The 23802-nt window shown below is 53.8% G+C and overlaps 1 protein-coding gene across 1 annotated transcript in view; it reads right to left on the bottom strand.

Moving 5' to 3' along the window:
- Positions 1–20657, bottom strand: part of CUL7 (cullin 7) — a 38729-nt gene extending 18072 nt beyond the window's left edge. Inside the window, exons 1-8 of the mRNA XM_075127300.1 lie at positions 20549–20657; positions 10871–11477; positions 8945–9099; positions 7814–8332; positions 7420–7555; positions 4281–4465; positions 2493–2853; positions 2070–2259 (exon numbers count right to left, since the gene is read on the bottom strand). Of these exons, the coding sequence (XP_074983401.1) occupies positions 2070–2259; positions 2493–2853; positions 4281–4465; positions 7420–7555; positions 7814–8332; positions 8945–9099; positions 10871–11465 (2141 nt within the window). The 5' untranslated portion in view covers positions 11466–11477; positions 20549–20657. The remainder of the gene's footprint in view (positions 1–2069; positions 2260–2492; positions 2854–4280; positions 4466–7419; positions 7556–7813; positions 8333–8944; positions 9100–10870; positions 11478–20548) is intronic.
- Positions 20658–23802: the final 3145 nt, after the last annotated feature.

Here is a 23802-nt window from a genome sequence, read left to right as displayed (position 1 = left end):
CAACCGGGGACTGACCTGCTGCGTGGCTCCAGGTCAGCTCTGGTCCAGAAACCAGATCCCCCGGCCCCCCATGGGCCTCCCACTCCCCAAGCTGTCACAGGAGTCCCAGCAGGGCAGCCAGGTTTGATTTCCAGCTATCCAGAGGTGCAGAATCCACCCCTGCCCTGGAAGTTTGTTCCAATGGCTCAGCAGATGAAATTCAGTGTTGATAAATGCCAAGCGATGCACATTGGAAAACATCATCCCAACTCTACATATAAAACGATGGGGTCTAAATTAGCTGTTACCACTCAAGAGAGGGATCTTGGAGTCACTGTGGATAGTTCTCTGAAAACATCCATTCAATGTGCAGTGGGAGTCAAAAAAGCGAACAGAACATTGGGAATCATTAAGAAAGGGATAGATAATAAGAGAGAAAATATAAATCCATAGTACGCCCACATCTTGAATACTGTGTGCAGATGTGGTCACCCCATCTTAAAAAAGATCTATTGGAATTGGAAAAGGTTCAGAAAAGGGCAACAAAAATAATCAGAGATATGGAATGGGCTTCCATATGAGGGGAGAGTAATAAGACTGGGACTTTTCAGCTTGGAAAAGAGACGCCTAAAGGGGGATATGATAGAGGTCTATAAAATCATGACAGGTGCGGAGAAAGTAGATAAGGAAGTGTTATTTACTCCTCGTCATAACACATGAACTAGGGGTCACCAAATTAAATTAACAGGCAGCAAGTTTAAAACAAACACAAGGAAGTATTTCTTAACACAACGCAAAGTCAAACTGTGGAACTCCTTGACAGAGGACGTTGTGAAGGCCAAGACTATAACAGGGTTCAAAAACGAACTAGATAAATTCATGGAGGATAGGTCCATCAATGGCTATTAGCCAGGATGGGCAGAGATGGTGTCCCAAGTCGCTGTTTGCCAGAAGCTGGGAATGGGCGACAGGGGATGGATCACTTGGTCATTCCCTGTTCTGTTCATTCCCTCTGGAGCACCTGGCATTGGCCACTGTCGGCAGACAGGATACTGGGCTAGACGGACCTTTGGTCTGACCCAGTATGACCGTTCCTATGTCCTTATCACCTTCTCTGGTGAGCATCTGGGCCTTACGTCTCACAGGGACCTGTCTGGCTTCAGCTCCAGCCATCGGTTCTGGTTCTGCCCATCTCTGCTAGACTAACGGGCCCATTAGCACTCACGTTTTCCCCCCGGGAAGGTCCTTGCGCATCATGAACAAGTCATCCCTTGGTCGCCAGGTGTCCACACAAGGTATTGGGAAACCGGACAGTGGTCAGAAATGAGCTACAAGTATCCAGGGCTGGAAAACCAGCCTCACAGCAAGCGACTAAAGAAGCTGGATCCTGGCAGCTCCTCGGATGAAGGGTGAGGACACCTACTCGCAGTCTGTAGGCACCTGCCCAGGGAGAACGCTGCTGACACGGGGGCTCTTGGGTCCAGCAGGCAGAGGGGGAGGAGAGCCACGGCGAAGCTCAAACGGGAAATCAGAGACCTGTTTACCAGGGAGGGTGACCGGCCATGGGAACAGCGTCCCAGGGATGGGGCAAGTCTTCCAACGCTTGCGGTCGCTACGCTGGGAGGGGCCATCTGCCTGAAGCCCACCCTGCAGCTCACCCACCACTGACGGGGCTCCATGGTGCCACTTTCCCAGGAGACTTCAGACCTGTGCAGGAGTCACTGGGTGACGCTCTCTGGCCTGCGCGACACACAGGATCAGACCAGCCAACCACAATGGTCCCTGCTGGCTGTACAACTGGTGACGTGTATCTGTCGCCCTCCTGCCCAAATCCTTTGTACGTTGCTGTAGCTAGACCGTAAGCATCTGGAGCCAGGATCGTGAGCACATCTGCTCACGACTGGCATCCCCTGGCTCTACTCTAATAGAAACATCACCCAGGGGTAATGCCCGTGCCAGAGACAGACGCTAGCCAGCAGCCGGCCCCTGCAGACAGGAGCAGCTGGTTTTCCTGCCCCGTCTCTCCAGGGAGGCACGGGCCTGCCATCTCCAGGTCTGGGCGCGCCCAGAGGACCCACCAGAGAACTGACCTGATGGTGAGTCCCTCAGGTTTGATGACCTGCCGCTCTCGCCCGGCCTCCTCCTCCAGAGTCTTGATAATGAACCTGAGCCCAGCTAGCTGCAGCCCCACCTCGGAGCTGGACCTCTGGATCAGTTCCACCACCTCTGCAATCCGCTCCAACGAGCTCTTCTTCCCCGACCCCTTCGCGCTGCACAACACTGGCCGGGACCATAACACCCGTCAACCCGAGGCTGCCCCACGAGCCCTCCAGCCAGCCCCTCCCCACGGCGCTTCCCCACCCCCCACGGGTCGCCCCTCTTCCCGACCTCTCCCCGAACCAATCGCTGGGTCTCCCCTGCCCAGACCCCCCTTAGCCAGCAGGGACCCGCTTTAGCTAGAGCCCAGCACCCAGCCACTGCCGCGCACGGCTCCTTCCCCGGCCGGCACGTACCCTTGGCTTTCTCCTCTGCCATCTCCAGGCAGGCTAGCCCCTCCGCTCGCAGCAGCTCGGTGAAGAGCTGGCAGTCGGATTTCTCCGGGGGGGCTGGGGCAGGCACTCTGGCAGCAGGAGGGTCTTTCTTTGGTTTCTTGGACACCACGGATTCGGTGCACTCCGAGGGGGCTGCGTCCAGCCCCAGGCCGCCCGGCTGCGCCCCCCCTGGGCGGAGGAAGTACTTGCTGTAGACATGGGAGCTGTGCAGGTCACCCAGAGTGCAGCCCTGGCACTGCTTGCTCAGCACCCGCAGCACTTGCTGGGCCAGCTCCACCGGTACCGACAGCTGGATCAGGGCTTCTTCGTCCAGCTCCGACAGCTGGAAATGCAGGGCCTGGGTTAATTCTCAGCAGCCCGATGTCCCCAGGCCAGCCGGAACCGAGCCGACACGGGGAGGTCCCCAGGCCAGCCGGAACTGAGCCAACACTGGGCAAGTCCATCCAGAATATCCCCAGGCCAGCCAGAACCAAACCAACCCTGGGCTAGTCCAAACGGAATATCCTCAGGCCAGCCAGAACCGACCTGAAACTGGGCTAGTCCAACCAGGATATCCCCCAGCCAGTCAGAACAGACCCTACACCGGGCTAGTCCGACCGGGATATCCCCAGGCCAGCCAGAACCGAACTGACACCAGGATGTCCCCAGGCCAGCCAGAACCGAACCGACATCGGGCAAGTCCAACCGGGATATCCCCTGGACAGCCAGAACCGACCCGATACAGGATGTCCCCAGGCCAGCCAGAACCAGACAAACCCATTTCTCGTCCTACAGTCTACATCCCAGTGGTTGCTGACAGCACCTACCCATGCCTGTGACCTTCCCATCCAGAGTCTGCTGGACACAGTTTCTCTACCTGGACCTGGGCCGAGCTGGTCTCCTCTTTCATTCCCTCCCTCTTTTCCATCCGTACTCCTTGGTCCTCCCCTCACCTGCCCCCCCACCATTTCCCTTTACTCCCCCAGTTCAATCTCTCCTCCCAGTCTGCTCCGCTCTACCCAAGGCTCCCCAGTTCCCTGTTCCACTCCCTCCCTGCTTCCGCCCGCAGCTCCATCCATTCCCAATATGTCAGCCCCCAATGACCAGCTCCTCTCAGTTCCCCTCTCTTCTGGTCACACTCCTACACCATGCCTGTCCCAGAACAAGGGAGCTGGACAGGGTACACTAGCCATCCATGACCCGGTACAAGCCGGAGAGTGACCTGGTTAGAAGTGCTCAGGGCTCCAGGCCAGGGAGGCAGATGTTAACCGGCAGCACTATGCAGCAGCTGAGTCCATCACCTCCAGAACCCAGCTCGGAGCAGTAACAGGAAGCGCACGCTCAAAGCAAGGGTCTGGGAGTGGCTGAACAGCCCAGTGGCTGGATTGCAGAGGGGCTACTCCTCACAGACAACACCGCTAACCTCAGGGCAAGTCCGTGTGTTCACTGCCTGCTTAAAGGCATAGAAAGACAGACGCCGGCAGAGACTTTCTTTACCAGAATAGAAGGAGAGTTTGGGGAGCAAATCCAGACTGCTGCCATGAGTTCAGGGCCCGAGAGGAGTCGGTGGGGTACCCAGCAGCACTGAGCGGCTGCTGGCTGGCTGCCCTGGGACAGATAACTACTGTGCCAATAGGGCTGTCCTCTCCGGGGATAAACTGCACATGTAGCTCTTGTAAGACACGCTCCGTGAGGTGGGTACCCTGCAGCGGCGAAAGGAAAGCTGGGGCTAGCTGCTGTCTGATCTCCCCCAGTCCTGTCTCCCTTTACCTCCTGGTGCTGCCGGATGAGCTGGGCGATCTCCTGCTGCTCGTGCGGTTCTAGCTTCTTCACGAAGAAGAGCAGCTCCCACCACTCGGCCCGGCTCAGGGCCTCGGAGTCCTCGCTCAGCCGGTCCATCAGGTAGGGCAGGGAGTACAGCCCCCCAAGGGGCTTGCAGTAAAACGTCTGGGTCACTGCAGGGGGGCACAGCAAGGCAGAGAGACTAACCCTGAGCGTCTCAGCAGGACAGTTACCCTGCTGCAGCGCCACCTGAGCCAGGAGGGAACAGCTGGCCTGGGCTAGCCAGGCAGCCAAGGGAATGCGGACCCAACAGGCTGGGAGCATGAGGTAGGGAACTCTTCAGTCACAGAAATCAGCAGAATCATCATTTCAACAGTTTTCAGAGTAGCAGCCGTGTTAGTCCGTATTCGCAAAAAGAAAAGGAGTACTTGTGGCACCTTAGAGACTAACCCATTTATTTGAGCATGAGCTTTCATGAAGTGAGCTGTAGCTCACGAAAGCTTATGCTCAAATAAATTGGTTAGTCTCTAAGGTGCCACAAGTACTCCTTTTCCTTTCAACAGTGTCACGCTCTGCAGTGAGGGGGTGAGAGGGGGGACTCTGTATCCCACCAGCTCCCAGCTCCACATCCTCCATTTGGTGGGAGTTTTGACAATACAGTGTCATCAGAAATGGGTCTCGTTGCGGACCATTCAAAAGCCCTTTCCCCCACAGACACAATGGTACCAACCATGGCAAACCTAGAGCAATTATGTAGATGTACAGTCGAGAAAATGTTTCAAAATCCCCTTTTGTTAATTAGACTTTAACACAGGGATGCATGGCTTACATTAAAAAAAAAAAAAAAAAAAAAAAAAGGACATGGATCTCAGCTAATCCTAGAGAAATTAGCCTTGACACATAGGACTAAAACATTTCTTCCTTAAAGTCATCCCCGGTCTCTGCTAGACGGGTCACTGATCCTCGTCCACACCGCACTCACATTTCTGGCCAAGGCAGGCTGTTGGCCAAACATCTGCAACATGGCGAACATGCAGTCTGTGAATGCGAGCATTTGATTATCTAAGGGACGGATTCGGGAGCACATGTTTCACACAGAATGGATGTGATCAGTCCATCCGCCAAGACCCAGTCATTCCTGATAAGGGAGGGTAGTTTTGGACGCACTCTGCTGTTCCAGAGCCCTTCCATTGCTTGAACTGGCCCTCTTGCTAGCCGGTATAAATGCACCCTGCGTCGGTGGCAGTTCTTCTCCGTTTGTTTGCTTCTTGGAAAACACCTACCGATGTCGCTCAGCAAGTGTTGTCATGCTGGACTTTAAATGGTAAACGCCGTATTTATGACCTCATCAAGAATGGTCTCAGCCACTCCGAGTACCTTCAGAGTGAAGCGAGTCTTCGCCAGCTGAATCAAATGCCTGCCTGGAAGATAAGTTGGTCTTTCCAGCCAACCTTCCAGTAGTGTCACGCTTCCCAGTCCTTCCTTCTCACTTCCCAGTCTCTTACGTTTATTCTCCTGTTCTTCTTTTATTCTATCACCTCCCCATACCACCTACCCCAGCTCTGGTTCATCCGCTAGCTCAACATCTAGCTTCTTCTCCTTCCATCCGCCTTCTCCAACAGCTTTTTCCATCTGCCCCCTTTGGGGGGATTGCGAGCCCTCGCCCCAGCTCGAGCTGCCCACCCAGTGGCCGTCTCTCTCCGAAGGCCAGCGTTCTGCACGGCTTCATCACAGCTGCAGCTGGTTCCACGCCCGGGTCAGGGTTACTGCATAAGGTGCCACCGAGCATTCTGGTTAACTAGCTCCTCAAAGATGCAGCTACTATTCGGTACTCTTTGTCTCCCCACTGATGCCTAACAACAATCAAGACCAAATGAAAACCCAGGATTTTGAAATAAGTTGATCTGGGATTGTAATCAGCTCCGTTATGTGAGGTATGGCACGTAACTACGTGTATGCCATTCGCAGATGGATTCCAGTGATTCCTGGTTGGATGCTGACGTCTTAACCAGTCCCTCATTACAACTTTCAGCATAACAAGGAGACCTGTTAATAATACCACAGAGCTGCTCCTTTTTTGCCGATAATGTCAACTTCCGTTCAAGCACTCCTTCCACTCACAGTAATTTGGAACAGTAACAAAGGGAATCCGGCCTGGGTTCTGAGCACTCACAGATGACAATGCTGCCAGCTCTGGGCCACACTTTAACTTTGTGAGGACGGCACGTCGACATATCCGTGTTAAAGCGTAACTAAAAACCAGCGATTTTTAAATGTTCTCGACTATACAGCTACATCATTGTTCTAGGCTGGTCATATTTGAGCCCACTGTGTTGTTGGGGAAGGGCTTTCGAGAGATCCCCAACTCGACCCATTTCCGATGACACCGTGTTATCAGAATTTCCACCAACTGGAGGACCTGGAGCTGGAAGCAGGGGGGCAGCGAGCCCCTCCCCCGGCCATGCCACAGAGGGTGACATAATTGAAATGATGACTCTGTGCATTTTTACAAATCAAACACCACCTCCCTGGTCTTCCTGTCGTTCATCTACCCACGGAATTACCCCTGCTCCCAGACTGTGAGACAGGTCTGTCCCCAGGCAGGAGTGTGTGTGCAGCCCCCTCCCAGCCTTATTGCCTTCTTCATTCGGGGTGCGGGAGGAGGGGAGTGGCGCACACTCCCTGGGCAGAGAGGGAAGGAAGACTTGCCGGGAGGGGACCCCACTGAAATGGGGGATGGGTGCAGAACCTGAATTCCCTTCCTCATGTGACCTGCTCCCCAAAGAGGACCCTCTCAGGCTGCCAGCACAAATGCATGTCTCCAGAGAGGTGCCCACAGGTTCCCAGCACCGGGCGCCTCCCCGGGGCTTTGGGGTGTCATCACTGCACCCTGTGGGGCAAGGGAGTGCCCCTCTCTCTAGACGTAGGGACAGAGGCACAAACGACACGCACTTGTCCAAGGTCACCCACCAGGCCTGTGGCAAGGCCAGATGGCCCGAGCTCTCCACTTCCCAGGAACAGCTTGAGGTCCAGGTAAGACGAGGCCCTGCTAGCCCCAGCCCAGCATGTGCAGAGCAGAGGGCTCAGCCCAGCAAGCCTCCCACACCACACAGTGGCATGCACTCACCAGTGGTCAGTTTCAGGTTCTTCGTCAGGCTGGACACCTTTCCCTGGGCCTCCCGCTCCGCCTGGCTAGACGAACTGACAATCTCCACCATGTGCCAGTGTACCCAGTAGGTGCGGCCCAGTGCCTGCCAGTAAACCTGGGCGGGAGCCCAACAAAGCCGGTTACTGCGGGCAGCTTGCCCACAACCCAGGAGGAGCAGCTGGGCCCACAGAACCCCTCAAGCCAGCAGGAAAGCCGAAGACCTCCTCCAGAACCAGCGGCGCTCTCCATACCCACATAGGGACGGGACGCAGCCAGGCACCAGAAAGCTTCAGGCCAAGAGAGGCTCCCCCCGACACCGGGACAGGTGTCCACCATCCCTGGCCCAGCCCCACCCCTCTGCCAGCAGGAGTACCTGGACGGGCGGCGTGCCATCGTTGCTCTGGCGGAACTCGCCCTCATCCCCAGCGCTGACCTGCTCGTAGTCCTCCAGCATGCGCACCCGCATGCCCCGCACCAAGTTCCCCTGCACGTACTCCACATAGCTGCTGCGGCTCGGGAAGGCAGAGCGCGTCTTGAAGGCACTGGCTTCTTTCTGGGGTGGGCAGGAGGCCACCTGGACAGCGGCGCAGGCGGGAGCCTTGGGCTGGAAGATGGAGCGGACGACCCGCGGCTGTCCCTCCTGCAGGGACAGCAGCTCCATCCTCTGGCTGCGGTCCCAGCCCATCACCCGCACCAGCTCGGAGATGAGATTGGCCATGGCCATGCTGAACTCGAACTCCCGCTGCATGCGGCTCCTCTCCCCGACGTGGGCGCAGGGCACGGTGCAGTCCTGCCGCTCCCCGCCCAGCTCCGTGCTGCTGTTGAGCTTGTCCACGAGAGAGGTGACGCACAGATACCGCTTCACCAGCGAGAACAGCAGCTTCCCGGGGATCTGCAACAGACACGGCGTCAGAGCCACGGTATGAGAGCTCCCCAGCCAGACCCCCGGCCTGCCCTGAGCCACCCACACCCACCCTGGATAGGCCACCTGGCCATCCTGGGGCATCGCTACCCGCTCCTAACAGGCTTCCACCAGCCTGCCCACCCCGAGCCACCCCCACCCCTGCCTGCCCACCCATCCTGGGGCATCGCCACCTACCCCCTGGCATTCTACCAACCCTCTCCCCCGTCCTGCCCACCCTGAGCCACCCCCACTCGCCCCCCTGTCCTGGATAGGCCGCCTGCCCATCCTGGGGCATCGCCACCCACCCCCAACAGGCCTCCACCAGCCTGCCCATCCACCCTGAGCCAACCCTCCCCACATTCTGTCCATCCTGAGCCAACCCTCCCCTCCCCCATCCCTAACAGGCCTCTAAGCCAACCCTCCCCACAACCTCCCCTCATCCTGCCCACGCTGAGCCATCCTTCCCAACCCAAATAGGCCTCTGAGCTCTATCCTGTCACCACACCGTTCATCTCCATACCAGTCAGGCTCCAAGCCCCCACCCAGTGAAGCCCCCTGCTCCTGTGCCCCTCCCCCCGAGCTAGCCAGCCCTGCAAGTACCTGGGGCAGGTGGATCCCCTCGAAGGACATGCAGTGCTCTTCGGAGGACGTGGTCTCCGCAAACAGCTCCAGGAGGGTGTAGCGACTGTCGAAGTCCATGTGTTGCTCAATGCCGTCCTGCTGGCTCAGGGACAGGAGAACGTAGGCCCGACTCCCTGCAGCCGCGACACACACCAGCTGAATGCTTTCCCTCCCACCTACCCCTCAGGAGCATCTCAATCTTCACAGCACCCACGCCCCGTCCTCTCTCCATTTCTCCCAGCCCCCCAGTGGAAGCTCCCGGAGAGGAAACCAAGGGCTGGGATCCCAGAGATGTTTCTCAGATGTACCCAACCTGCAGGGTCTCTGGCTCGACCCATATTCCACTGTCTCAAAACCCAGTGCTGCTCATATTGCCCAGGAGAGGCAAGCAGGAGACAATAGCCAGAGACTGCAGTATGCCCCCCTCAGAACAGGGGGCTCATGTACAAAGCCAAGGAGGCACCACTGTACACATGGGCAGGGCCAAACACCAGCTGCCATCCCCTTCCCAGTACACCTGAAGACGACCCAGTTCCATTCCAGCTACAGAGATTGGCCTGAGCTGGGCTGTCCAGGTGAGTGAGATGCTGGCAGACCAGATGCCAGCTCATGCCAAGGCCCCAGCCTCACTGAACACTGACAAATACAGAGCTGGAAACCGGTCTGGCTCACCTGAGCGTTAGCCTTGTTAAGATGAATAGTAGAGTTGTAATTATGTGTTTGATGCCTAGACCTTTTGAATCCTGTAGGATGCTGCATGTATTGATTTCACTTACAATCTCTGTAGCCCGTGGTATGACGCTGTATTGAGTGTTCGCATTGCAAACCTCTGTACTTGTGTAACTCATCGAGCAGGAAAGTGCTCGTCCTGCACCTGAGGTGGCCCACTGATGGCAAGCGAGGCAGTGTGTACCATCCAAGGACAGAGACCTTGTTAACTGAATGCCTCGCTCCCTCCAGGAAGGGGAGACCTGCGCATGAACTCATCCCATGAGTGTGAATTCTGGGGCAAGGAAAGTGGATAAAAATCCCTGACAAGGAGAAACTGAGATCTTCTTGCTGTCCGGACTCGGAGGGGCAAAGATTCTTAAACATGAGCAAGAGATTCCCATGCCACTTGGCCTGGGTCAGCCGTAAAGGACACACAGAGATACTTATTACAGAACCTGATAGTACCTTCTTAAATCTAAGACTGTAACTCATTTGTGCGCATGTTTCCTGTTTTATCCTTGAAAATAACCCTCATTTCTCTTCTTAGTTAATCAATCTTTAGTCAGTTTATTACAGGATTGGCTACAGGCACTGTCTTGGGTTTGAAATCTGAGGTACAACTGACCTGGGTAAGGGACTGGTCCTTTGGGACTGGGAATGACCCGAATATTGTGATTTTCAGTGTAAAGTGACTCTCACTCAGCCTAGTTTGCTGGAGTGCCCGAGGGGCCTGCCTGTGACTCCCCGGTAAGACTGTCAGAGTAGCTGAAGAGTTCATGCTTGTTTCTAATTACAGAACATACCGCTGGTCTGGGGCGTCTGCCCTGCTTTCTGACAGTGCCCTGGGGCTGGCACTCTTGGTTGTGAGCCGCTCCAGGCAGCGAGCACAGCTCTGTACTGCACCAGCTGGTACCATCAGACTGCAGGCTCCCGAGGAAGGGGCATCTGGGCGTAGCCATCCATGCAGCAAAGTGGAACAGCATGCATAGTGCCCGCACTCGGGCCAGGACTGCCCAGGGACCTGGTTGGAGGAGGTGGCTCAGTCCCGTACACAGAGGGACTTGACCCCAGTTCCGAGTCCCTTAGCTGTTTGGAAAGGGCCCTATATAAGCTCCAGGATCCCCCCAGTACACCATGCTCAGCAGCTGGGTCTGGCCCAGCCCTTCTCTGGGGCTCCTCGCCAGGAGATCTCACCTGCATCGTGGGAAGCCAGGGCCCTCAGCATCTTGCCGGCGCTGCGGCGGATTTGCTTCTCCTCATTACACAGCATCTTCATCAGCAGGTCCAGGGCCCCGGTCTCCTTGAAGACGCCCGTCAGCGAGCCAATGCTGGCGTAGGCGCTCAGCACGTGGATGGTGTTGAGGATGGAGGACTCCGGGCCCGTGGGCCCAGCCATCTGCCGGCCAGCCCGCTGCACCAGGTTCCTGACGTCAGCCTTCATCTCCAGCAGTGAGGCCTCGTCCAGCGTGACGTCCGGAGGGAACGTGCTGGATGCCTTCTCTTCCTTCACCCGTTGCCCCTCGGGCTTCCTCTTGCCCAGCAGCGTCGGGCAGTTGGCATAAACCTCCTCTGCCGACATCCACATCAGGATGTTCTCCGCTTTGCTCTCCGCCGAAGAGGCATTGGTGCTGCTCCCTGGGGCCTCCTCCAAGCTGAGGATGCTCCAGCGAATCAGGTACTCGGTGTGGCCATCGTGGCCCCGGCGCTGCCGGATCAGCTCCTCGGGGTGGGCCTGCAGCTTGGGCCCCAGGTGCACGAGCAGGTTTCCGTTCCTCCTCTCGCCCACCATGACGGGGAACGTCTGCACAGAGACAGAGAGAGAGGCAGGAGCAGGTTATGAGCCACCTAGGAACCCTGGTCAAGAGCTCTCCAGGGAAGAGCCTCTGGGACCCAGCTGGTAGGAGAGGGAGCTAGAGATGGAGATCTCTGCCTGTCAGGCCTCCTGGCATTCTGCACCCCAGATCAGAGCTCTGTAGGCAACATCCCCGCCAGGAGATGAGCAAGAGCTCCACATACAAACCTAAACCTCCTACGAACCTGGGGCCCAGCCCTGGGTTACTGGGGGAGCCAGAGGGTGCCAGATCCCTGGCAAAGCCATCCCGGTGGATGGAAAAGCCCAGCTAGCCCATCCCACAGGGAGCAGCACAGTCAAATGGACAGGGCACTGGCCTGAGACCTAGGAGACCGGGTTCTGCCCCCAGCCCTGCCACCGACTCACTGTGTCACCTTAGGTACGTCACCATCTCTGCATTATTGCCCAAGTGTACCATGGCCAAAGCCTCACCCTCCCATGCAGGAAAGCACGACTACATCACACTCATCATTCACAGCCTCCTCTGTCTCCCCTCTGCTCCCGGCTTCGGTTCAGAACCATCCTCCTGTGTGTAATTCCCTCCAGCCCTCATCCCAGCTGGACTCACAGACCTCAGCTCCCTGTAGTCCCCTCCTCCCTCCCTCATCTTATGCCACTGTCTTCTGCCTCTCCCACTGGTGCAAGAGCCTCGCTCTGCAGCTACTCCAGCCCTACAAACACTTGTGCACGTGAGTACTACCACTGGCTGCTCGCAGCAGGAAAGCTAAGCAGGGCATACACGTCCACAGGATTGAGGCCAAATATTCATTGGGTTATACAGGCTAGAGGCAGGGTTGGTTCACATCTAACAACAGGATATGGGCTGGGGCGGGCCAGGGCTCTGATTTCCAGAGACCTCCATGACTTTTTCCGATTCGACCCTGGGGCAGCGGGCGGACCACAGAGTTCCCAGCCACTGTGGGCAGTGGGCTCCAGCTGCTAGCTGCCGCAGGTGAACCCCAGAGCTCCCAGCCCCAGACCCTGGAGCTCTGAGCCGTTGCAGGCGGCGGGGAGGATCCCGGGGCTGCAGCAGCGGTGGGCGCTAGACCCCCCTCCCTCCCCATTTTGTCAGAGTTATTCTTAGTAAAAGTCACGGACAGGTCACAGGCTTCCGTTAATTTTTGTTTTTTTGCCTGTGACTTTTACTTAGCCTTACCTATGAGGGTCAGGAAGGAACATAAGAATGGCCATATGGATCAGACCAATGGTCCATCTAGCCCAGTACCCTGTCGCTGACAGTGATCAGTACTAGAGCTTCAGTATTTCCTCTTGTTTGTATTACACCTGGTGCCTATTAATTTCACCATGTGACCCCTGGTTTTTGTATTGTGGGAAAGGGCAAATTATGCGTCTCTATCCACTGTCTCCACTCCATTCGTGATTTCATCCCTTCTTGTTTCTCTTCTAAACGGACCAGCCCTCATCTTTTTAGTCTCTCCTTGTACAGAAGCCTTCCCGTATCCTTCATCATCTTTGCTCCCCTTCTCTGAACCTTTTCCAGTTCCACCATATCCTTTTTGAGAGGGGGCGACCAGAACTGGACACAGTATTCAAGGTGGAGGCATACCATGGATTTATATAGTGTCACTATTATATTTTCTATCCCTTCTCTAATAGTTCCTGATGCTCCGTTAGCCTTTTTGACCGCTGCTGTGCATTAAGCTGTAGCTTTTAGAGAGCTAGCCATGATGACTACAAGTTCTCATTGAGTGGTAACAGCTAATTTAGAACCCATCATTTTATAGGTATAGTCGGGATTATTTTTTCCAGTGCGCATTACTTTGCACTTATCAGTGTTGAATTTCATCTGCCATTTCGTTACCCAGTCACCCAGTTTTGTGAGATCCCCCCTGTGAGGCCTTGTCTACATGACACAGTTTTGTCAGCATTAACAGTGGAGGTGTACATATTGAAATGCTCCTCCCGCCAAAGTAAATCCCCTGCTACGCTGACAAAATAAAACCACCTCAACGAACGACACAGAGCCTTTTGTGACATAGTTGCAGCGATGCAGTGTCAGTGTAGACACTGCACTTGCTTATGTCGTCCTAATTGGCCTCTAGGAGGTGTCACAATGCCCAGCATGACCGCTCTGGTCAGCACTTTGAACTCCACTGCCTTGAAGGTACACAGGCATGACCTCCTCCCCCATTTAAAGGGCCGGGAATTTTTGAAATTCCTCTTCCTGTTCGCTCGGCATGGACTGTTCACTCAGCACCTTCCCAGCTGACCATGCCGGCTTTCCGCAACAGACGCGCTGCCGCATGGGCTACCCCGGAGCAGTTGGATCTGCGGGGTCTGCGGGAGAGGACGCTGTGCAGTCGCAGCCTCAGCTACAGGCAGATTGCTTGTGGCATACAGGAGAAGGGACATGCAGCAATGCTGTGCTAAGATCAAGTTGCTGAGGCAGGCGTACCAGAAGGCAAGGGAGGCCAACCCTCACTCTGGTGTAGCACCGAAGACATGCTGCTTCTGCAAGAAGCTGCACGCCATCCTTGGTGGCAACACCACTGCCACAACCCCTGGGGATGCTTCGGGCGGACTGGAGGCAACAGCCAGTGAAGTTAGCCCTGAGGACGAAGTGGTGGATGAGGAAGTGGAGTTGGAGGAGGGTGTGGGACGTGTGACAGGGTCATCTGGTGGCGTGGCAAAGCAGGGCCTATTTTTGACTCCAGAGGGATCTAGCCAGTTCCAGCACTCCAGATCTGGCGTGCATGAAGGATAGGCAAGCTCTGGTAAGCACGCATTTTGCTTTGATACTGCACAATGATAGGAAACATTTACTTTGTTATACGGTAGAAGAGGGATAAGGGGGAGAAATTAACAACAGAGCCTATGCAGCTACACAGTGGGGACCAGTAGAAAAGTTTGTTAATATACACTGGGATGTCCCAGAAATCCTCCATAGAAACCTCTAGGAAACTTTTGAATAGTACTCTGTAATCCTCTGCCCCAGATTGCTTGGTAGAGCTGTCTTGTTTCTTCTCCCACTGTAGGAAACTTTGCCACGCCACCCAGCAATTATTTCTGCACGGACCAAAGCAGCACACAGGCAACCAGCATACAGAGATGATCTGAAGCCACACGCATGCAGGAGATGCAACCTTGCATCCTAGGTTACCCTCAAGAGTGAAATATCGGGTTCGATTACCCCAGCCTGTGGAAAAGGGTGTCAATATTCAGAATACTCTCCCTAGGCACGCGTAGTGACCCTCTTTGCAAACCACACAGACCCTTTGTACCTTCTTGCCTGTTCTCCCTTCCAAAACTCACCATATTTGGGATTCTCGCCGAGCTGTGTGCTAGCCAAGAGACAGTAAGAAAGAGGTGTATGTGACCTTTGTGATTCATAGCTGTGAGTGCACTCACAATACAGTCTCTGTCCAGTGTTTCTTTGGCTTCTTCTGATGTGCCCTTGAGGACCAACCCCGACACACCAGAGGAGCACCTCTGTCAGATAAGGAGGTGAACCAGGAAGAGTAAGGTGGATATGTTTAGAGATGTGCTGCAGTCAACAGACACAGCACTTAGTGAAACTAGAGCATGGCGGTAGACAGTTAATGAAAAACTCAGGCTGGAAAGCCTGGAAAGGAGACAGGAGCAGTAGCAGATGATAGATGGACAGGAGCAGATGATAAAGCTACCGGAGGGTCAGACAGAGATACTCAAGTCCCTCATAGCGCTGCAGTCTGAGCACATCCGTGCACGACCCCTCCTGCAATCAATACAGAACACTGTTCCATGCCCTGCCCAAACTCCCCCAACACATTCCTCGCATGTTCCCATTCCATTGCAGTAACCCTTGCAATCCACCCCTAGAGACTGGTTTTATGGTGAAAGATTGAGTTACACACAGTTGTGAGAGCCTAAACCGAGAGAACATTCCTCATTGTCATGTCCCGTTTGCAAAAAAAAAAGTGTTTTATCCTTTAATTAAAGTGTAGTCTTTGAAACAAAATGAGTCTTTATTTGTGTTATGCAGATGGTGGTTGCTACTAGAATTCAAACACAGTAGCTATAGGCAGGAACATTTGCTCACTGTAATTAAACCTCAGGAAGCAAGAATTACAGGGGTCATTCAAGGTGGCAAGTAAACATTGCATCAATGCATCACATAAAGACACATTACTCGGGCTCATTGTCAAAATGCTCCCTCAAAGCCTCCCTAATTCAGATAGCCCCCCACTGAGCCCCTCTAATTGCCCTGGTACCTGGCTGCTCAAAACCAGCAGCCAGCTGATTCACCTCAGCACTCCACTCTTGGGGAAACTTTTCCCCCCTTCACTTTGCAAATGTACAGCAGGCTGCTATGACTGTGGGAATATTTTCCTCACTGAGGTCTAACCTGCCAAAAAGGCAGGGCCAGCAACCTTTTAATCTGTCAAAGGCACATTTATCCGTTATTTGGCACCTGCTGAGCCTGTTGTTGAAGTGCTCCTTGCTGCTGTCTAAGTTGCTGGTGTACGGCTTCATGAGCCACGGGAGCAAAGGGGTAGGTGGGGTCTCCCGCATCACTATGGGCATTTCCACATCCCCCACTGGAATCTTCTGGTCTGAAAAGAAAATCCCAGCGTGCAGCTTTCTATACAGTCCCGTGTTCCTAAACATGCATGCATCATGAACTATCCCTGATCAACCCACACTCATGTCAGTGAAATGGCCCCAGTGATCCATCAGCACCCTCAAAACTATGGAGAAGTAGCCCTTTCAGTTGATGTACTCCATCACAAGATGATCTGGGGCCAAACTGTGATATCATTTCTGGGGGGAGGGATAGCTCAGTGGTTTGAGCGTTGGCCTGCTAAACCCAGGGTTGTGAGTTCAATCCTTGAGGGGGCCATTTAGGGATCTGGGGCAAAAATTGGGGATTGGTCCTGCTTTGAGCAGGGGGTTGGACTAGATGACCTCCTGAGGTCCCTTCCAACCCTGATATTCTATGATTCTATGATCCGTGCCATCTATCACCCCGCCACAGTTAGGGAATGCCATTGCTGCAAAGCCATAAATTATTTCCTGCACGTTACCCAGAGTCACAATCCTTCATAGCAGGTGGTGATTAATGGCCCTGCACACTTGCATCATCACAAACCCCACAGTGGACCTTCCAACTGCAAACTGATTTGCAACCGACTGGTAGCAGTTTGGATTTGCGATCACCACTCGCTTTTCCATTGTGAGGATGAGCTCCACGCACAGTTCCAGGAAGGTGGCTTGGTGCATCCAAAAGTTTTGCAGCCACTGCTCATCTCGTACTTTCTTCATGATGCAATCACACCACCCCCTGCTTGTTTCCCGAGCCCAGTACCGATGGTTCACCATGTGCAGCTGCTCCATGAATGCCAGTAGCGATCTTAAATTACTTCCTTACATTGCACACAGCAGGGCAGGAAACACATTCACTTTCTGTTTCCCAACTCATGAAATACTGCAGGACCAGCCACACTGTGTTCACAATGCTCATCACCAGACTGGTCAGCAGTTCGGCTTTCAGGAAGAGATGGTGAGTGCACAGTTTACCGGGGCTGTTCAAAAATGGCGCAAAACGAAGTCGGAACCCCATGGAATGATGGGACAGAAAGAACTGCATCATGGAACGGTGAGCATGCTGCCATCATGCACTGTGACCTGTTCCCAGATCTCCCAGTGGCAAAGGGTGGTGAATTGCACAGTGGGATAGCTACCCACGATGCAACACTCTCTCTGTCGATGCAAGAGCGCCAACTGTGGACGCACTCTGCCAACACAAGGAGCATTGCATGTACGTGCACAACCGATGTAATTAAACCGGCATATGACCATCGACATAACTTACATGGACTTAATTCTATAATGTAGACAAGACCCGACCTAAGTCTTCACAGTCAGCTCTGGACTTAATTATCTTAAGTAATGTTGTATCATCTGTAAACTTTTCCACTTCACCGTTCACTCCGTTTTTCAGATCATTAATTGAACACCACAGGTCCCAGAATAGATCCTTAGGGAACCCTGCGGTTTACTTTTCTCCATTATGAAAAGTGACCACTTATTCCTGCTCTTTGTTTCCTATCTTTTAACCAGCTACTGATCCATGAGAGGACATTCCCTCTTATCCCATGACCCTTACTTTGCTGAAGAGACTTTGGTGAGGGACTGTGTGTGACGACATGGGAATTTTATGTAATATTTTTATGATGCCTGTGTTTGCCTCAGTTTCCTCTATATGTTGCATTGTTACCCAGCGGAAGGAAAGAACTGTTTGTCTTAGGGGCAAGCTAAGAGACAGAGATGTGGGTGTCAACTAGCTGTCTGGGTCTTAATCCCCGTATCAGTGGAGCATCTGAGAAGACAATGGCAAATCCAATCTTCAGGACATTGACACCTAGCAAATAATGACCGGGAGGGATGTGGACTTCCCCGCCTCTCCTTAGGGAAGCTGAACAATCCCCCAGCTTGAGATAAAAGGACAGGAGAGGTATGAGATGGGGAATACAAGTTGGCTCCTGGAAGGAGTCAGAGCTCTCAACTGGAAGCTGATGAAGGAGATCAGACAGAGGAACAGGCAGAGCTTGCACTAAGCTGTTCACTTCAGCTTGCTCAGGCTCTGGGCTAACCAGAATGGCCTATGCTTGAACCTTCACCTCTCTAGACTACTCTAAGGACCTCCTATGCTGTGTTCCAGTTAACAAATAAAACCCACTGTTTGGACAACGCTGCATGAGTCTCACTGCAAATGCTGGACAAGATCCATGAATCCCTGCAGAGTGGACAAGTCTCCATCAGGAGTCTGTCTCAGCTGGACTTGCTGAAGGGAGCTCAGTAAGCTGCCTGGCTTACCCTGGAAGAAGAGCAAGACCCCTAGGGATCTGACACACTGAAGGGGTTCCTCCTAGAGATGGTTCCAAAGCTGGGGCCATAGCATCAATCCTGTGGATCTGTGTCATCTTCTCAAAGGCTTTCTGAATATCCAAGAACACTACATCAACCAGATCACCCTTATCCACATGTTTGTTGACACCCTCAAAGAATTCTAACAGATTGGGAGGCATGACTTTCCTTTACAAAAGCTGTGTTGACTCTCCCCCGGCAAGTCTTATTCATCTGTGGGCCTCATAATTCTGTACTTTACTATAGTTTCAACCAGTCTGCCAGGTACTGAACTTAGGCTCATCAGCCTGTAACTGCCAGGATTGCCTCTGGAGCCCTTTTTGAAAATTGGTATTACATTAGCGACCTTCCAGTCATGTGGTAAAATGCTTCTTTCAGTGACAGGTTATGTACTACAGCCACTAGTTTTACAATTTCACATTTGAGTTCCTTCAGAACTCTTAGGTGAATACCATCTCGTCCTGGTGACTTATTACAGGTTAATTTATCAATTCATTCTAAAACTACCTCTTCTGACACAACAGTGTGGGACAGTAGTTCACATTTGCCACCCAAAACTAATAGCTCTGATGTTGGTATTTCCCCCCACCTCCTCTGCAGTGAATTCATTTAGCTTCTCTATGACGGCCTCGTTTTCCTTGAGCACTCCTTTAGCACCTTTGTCGTCTAGGTTACGTTTACAGGAGGATAAAAGCCTCACAGCACAGTCACGGGTGGCCCAGGTCAGCTGACTTGGGCTTGTGAGGCTCAAGCTACGGGGCTAAAAATTGCTGTATAGATTTTTGGGCTCAGGCTGGAGCCCGAGCTCTACAACCCTCCTCTCTTGCAGGGTCCCGGAGCTCAGCTTCCTGCCCAAGCCCAACCATCTACTCAGCAATTTTCAGCCACAAAGCCCAAACTCAAGTCAACTGACCTGAGCCAGATGTGGGCTTTTTATCCCCATGCAGACATAGCCCTAGTGACTCCACTGCCTGTCTGGGCGTTTTCCTGGTTCTGATGTACTTAAAACATTCTTACGGTTAGTTTTTGCATCTTTACCAATTTAGGAATTTCCTCCAGGTCAGATTAGCAGAGACACTGGGGATTTTTCACCTTCCTCTGCAGCATGAGGAGTAAGTCACCTGCTCGTATCACCTGGGCACGTCTCACCTAACCAAGTCCCTGCCACTGGTGCACCTCAGGCCTTCCTGTTCTCTGCCTGGAGCACTCAATAGTTTAGTCTCCTGAGAGCTGTAACACTTTGGTCTAATTTCAGTTGTTGGGTTTAATGTGCGGGTGCTGTTGGTGGCCTGTGACTTACAGGAGGCCAGACTAGATGATCTGGTGGCCCCTTCTGGCCTTAAACACTATGGGTACGTCTACACAGCATTTTGGAGCAAGCGTCCCAGCCTGGGACACAGACTCTGGCTAACAGGGCTCACCCTAGTGCTCTACAAATAGGAGTGTAGACAGCGCTTTGAAGTTGCAGCTTGGGCTGGAGCGCAGGTGCTGAAGCCCAGGCTCTCTGTCTGGAGCCGCCACCCCACGCCCCAGGCTTCGAAGCCCAACTCCAGCCCGTACTGCAACTCCAAAGCGCTGTCTACACACCTGTTTTTAGAGCACTCGCCCGGCTAGCCTGAGTCTCGACCCAGGGTGGAAGGCTGGCTCGAAACTGCTGTGTGGCCATGCCCTAGAGCGCGAAACACGTCCCAGCGAATTCTTAAATGGGGCCGCTGGGACATCAGAAGTAGCTCAAGCCCCCCGGCTAAAGCCACAGGCCTAGCGGCAGCCACGCATGGGCGGCCGGAGGGAGCCAGGCCCGGGTGTCGAGAACTGGGGTCTTGGGCTGGGGGGCTGGGAGACTGGCCCCCCCCCAGCTCCTCCCCTCACCCCGCCCCCGCCAGCCGCAGGCTCCGGAGCCGCCCGGCCCCGCCTCGCCCCAGCGCTCTGAGCAGCCGGGCTGCCCCCCCCGGCCCGCAGCGCGCTCGCTGGGTGCGCCGGGGCCGGTTCGCGTCCAGCCCGCCGAGGCCGGACCCCCGGGCCCGGGAGCCCCCCCGCAGCCCCCACGGGTCCCTCCCCGCCGCAGCCGGGCGCCCGGCCCGCTCCGGGACAGCTGGGGGCGGGGCCAGGCGGTTCCCCGGCTGCCCGAGGGCCGGGCCGGGCCTGCCCGTTACCTGCTCCCTCCAGCCGCTCCCGCGCCGCTTCCGGGTCCTCGACGCGCGCGCGCGCGCGCGCAGCCCGCCCACTACGGCTCCCCGCTCGCGACAAACCCCGGCAGTCGCGCCCGCGACGGGGAAGAGTCGGGCCGGCCGCCGTGCGCCACGGAGGGGGCGGAGCCTCGCGCCACGGCCCCGCCCCCGGGGCCGGCGGCCCCGCTGGCCGGAAGGCCTCAAGGGCCTGAGTCCTGGGCCCTGTGAGAGCACAGCTGTGTCCCGGCCGCCTCCCAGGGACCGCCTGCACCCGGGAAGGGGTTCCCGAACACCTCCTGCCTACGGGGCTAGGGTCACCAGAGGTCCCGGTTTTATAGGGGCAGTCCCAATTTTGGGGTCTTTTTCTGACATAGGCTCCGATTACCCCCCCCCCGTCCCGATTTTTCACGTTTGCTGTCTGGTCACCCTGTAAAAAGCTGTAGTCGCTGGGGGTGCACCAAGCTGGGAAGCCTGGGCAGGGCTCCGCGCCCAGGGAACAGGGTCTCTCTGAGAACAGCCACCCACCAAAGCTCTGGTGCCACAAGGCCTCCTTTTCTTTTTGCGAATACAGACTAACACGGCTGTTCCTCTGAAACCTGTCAAAGCTCTGGTGATAGCGATGGCCTGGCCTGGATCGTCAGAACCTGGCCTGTGCAGCAACCCTACTTCCCACAATCAGGGCCCACGTTTTACATAAACTAGCAGGGAGGCCCTGAGTCCCGTCTTCCCGGCTGTTTCCACAGCTCAGCCTTGCCGGCAGACAGGACACTGGGCTAGATGGACCGCTGGTCTGACCCAGTCTGGCCGCTCTTACGTTCTTTTCCTTGAGTGTTTTTCTGTGTTTGTAACACTTGCTTTGGGGGAATACATCATCCTTGTAATAAGAACAGGAGGACTTATGGCACCTTAGAGACTCACAAATTTATTAGCGCATAAGTAAGCTTTCGTGAGCTACAGCTCACTTCATCGGATGCATACAGTGGAAAATAGAGTGGGGAGATTTGACATACACACAGAGAACATGAAAAAATGGTAACACCCAAACACCCATTGTTTCACGTTCTCTATGTATATAAAATCTCCCCACTGTATTTTCCACTGCATGCATCCGATGAAGTGAGCTGTAGCTCACGAAAGCTTATGCTCTAATAAATTTGTTAGTCTCTAAGGTGCCACAACTATTCCTATTCTTTTTGCAGATACAGACTAACACGGCTCCTACTCTGAGATCTATCATCCTTGTAATGTTTTCATCCTTCAATAACAGATACTATCAGCCTGAAACACCATCTTAAAAGAATTTGCAGGTCTTGAAATCTCATTTTTACAGTTTATAAACTGAACTAATTCATTGTCTCCGGTTGGGACCCTTGTAACCTCAGCAGTACCTCAACCAATCATCACCCTTCCACTCAGGCTCATTTGCATGCCATGGTAGAAATGAATCCATGACGGGAGGGGAACTATGCACGTCAAAAGTTTTTACTGGCAGATTCCTTGGTTCACAACCACTGTCCCTCAGAGTTCTGGAGCTGCCTAGTAGCAAACTAAGGGCCAGTTTGCCCTTACATTCCAGCTGTTTTGCATTGCCCTGGTATAGCCCCAAGCAACCAGAGCAAACTGGTCATAGGTTCATCCAAGATTCCTTCTCAAGGTGGCATCAGAGTTCCACCTTCTTGGGCCTGGTATTCTGCCATTATTTTTCCCCCATACCCATCCTGCTAAAGCCTTTCTCCACAAGCCTGCTGTGAAGAGTTCCTCAGTGTTCTGCTTGGAGGGGCTGAAGCCAACACTTTATTTCATTTGACCCCGCCCTCCAGGTAGTGCCGTTACTAACAGAGCCGAGCACATTAATTTTTTGGTTCAGTGGTCATGCTAAAAAATAAATAAAAACAACATTCGGGTCATATTGAACAGAAACTGAATTGTTTTGGTTTTTCTTGCAAAAAACAAAACAACAACAAAAAACCTTTGTCCGGGTCAAACTCAAGGTTCAAAATGACATTTCATTTAAACAATTTTGGTAAAGTTTGGTTTGAAAATGTCAAACCATAACACTTCAGCATTTCAAAAAAAACAAAACAAACCAGCCCCAACTTGAATTCATGAATAGTTTTGGCGCCCCCCCAAATGTACTCTTTGCCAAAAGAAATACCCAGCTCTAGTTACTCAGAGGGTATTTCATGGTGCTGTGACTTGGCTGGCCTTACTCTGGAAGGTCATTCTAGGCTCATTCCATTAGAGGCAACTTGCTGAGCTCTGTAAAGCAGTAACACAGCCCTCCCTCTTACAAAACATGACTGCCGGACTCAGCCCCCAGGAGGGAATCCTGTTGTAGACTCAAGGTGGGAAGGCCCGACTCCCCCAGTCCAAAAAGTTTTATTTTATTTTGGGATCTCTGCATTTCAGGTGGCCAGGTTTTATGCATGGATTTTTCCTTTTTGATTCTGGGTATCACAGTTCTGGGGTTAACTGCTCCTCTGATCCCCTTCCTAGCCTCCTTAAGGGCACCCATTCAGGTCTCAGGCTTCTTAGCCATCACCTTTCTCTCAGGGCGCAGATCCATATCCATGTCCCTGTCCCTCCAGGCCAAGGATTTAGGAGCGCAATTCACTGTGCTCATCCCAGCAGGTCTGACCTTAGTCCAGCACCTGAAATTCATTCTCTCCCAGGGACAATGACAAGTTCGCCAGGGACAAATCTCTGCTACAATTGAAATTTATTGTTAGAAAGGCTCAGCTGTAGGAGCATGGACCCATGCCAGGCCTCTGTACAAAAGCAGCACCACGTGGCTTTCTAATCCAAGTCCCCCCAAAGGCAGCTTCCCCATAGGAAAGAGAATGAGAGTGGCTATCTCCTCTTCAGGAGAAGGGCAGCCCAGCAGTATGTACCATCCAGCCATAACCTGAAGGAGAATGTTGGGACTGTTCCAACCTCACTGTGGGATATCTAGTAGGTAACTGGATGGCACCCCCATCGTCGCTGCAGGCAACAGGACAGGAGAGTGGTTATGTCCCCAAGTTCAGCCCCTCCAGAGCAGCCATAAGATAGAGAGGGATGCAGATTACTGCAGCATCTCCAGCACCAGGAAGCAAGGTTTTTGGAAAGGGTCCAGTAACTTCAGCAGGGAGGGGGACCTACTGGTAGGCTCTGACCCGTGAGCAGCCCCCAACACCTTCACAGAGAACAGGATCTTTATCATGCTAGGCCCAGGAGGTTAGGTTGAGTTCCCTTGCAGT

The sequence above is a fragment of the Caretta caretta genome, chromosome 3, assembly GCF_965140235.1.
Source record: "Caretta caretta isolate rCarCar2 chromosome 3, rCarCar1.hap1, whole genome shotgun sequence".
NCBI classification, from domain to species: Eukaryota; Metazoa; Chordata; order Testudines; family Cheloniidae; genus Caretta; species Caretta caretta.
The sequence above is the reverse complement of the archived record's forward strand: the minus strand, read 5'-3'. Positions and strand labels throughout refer to the sequence as shown.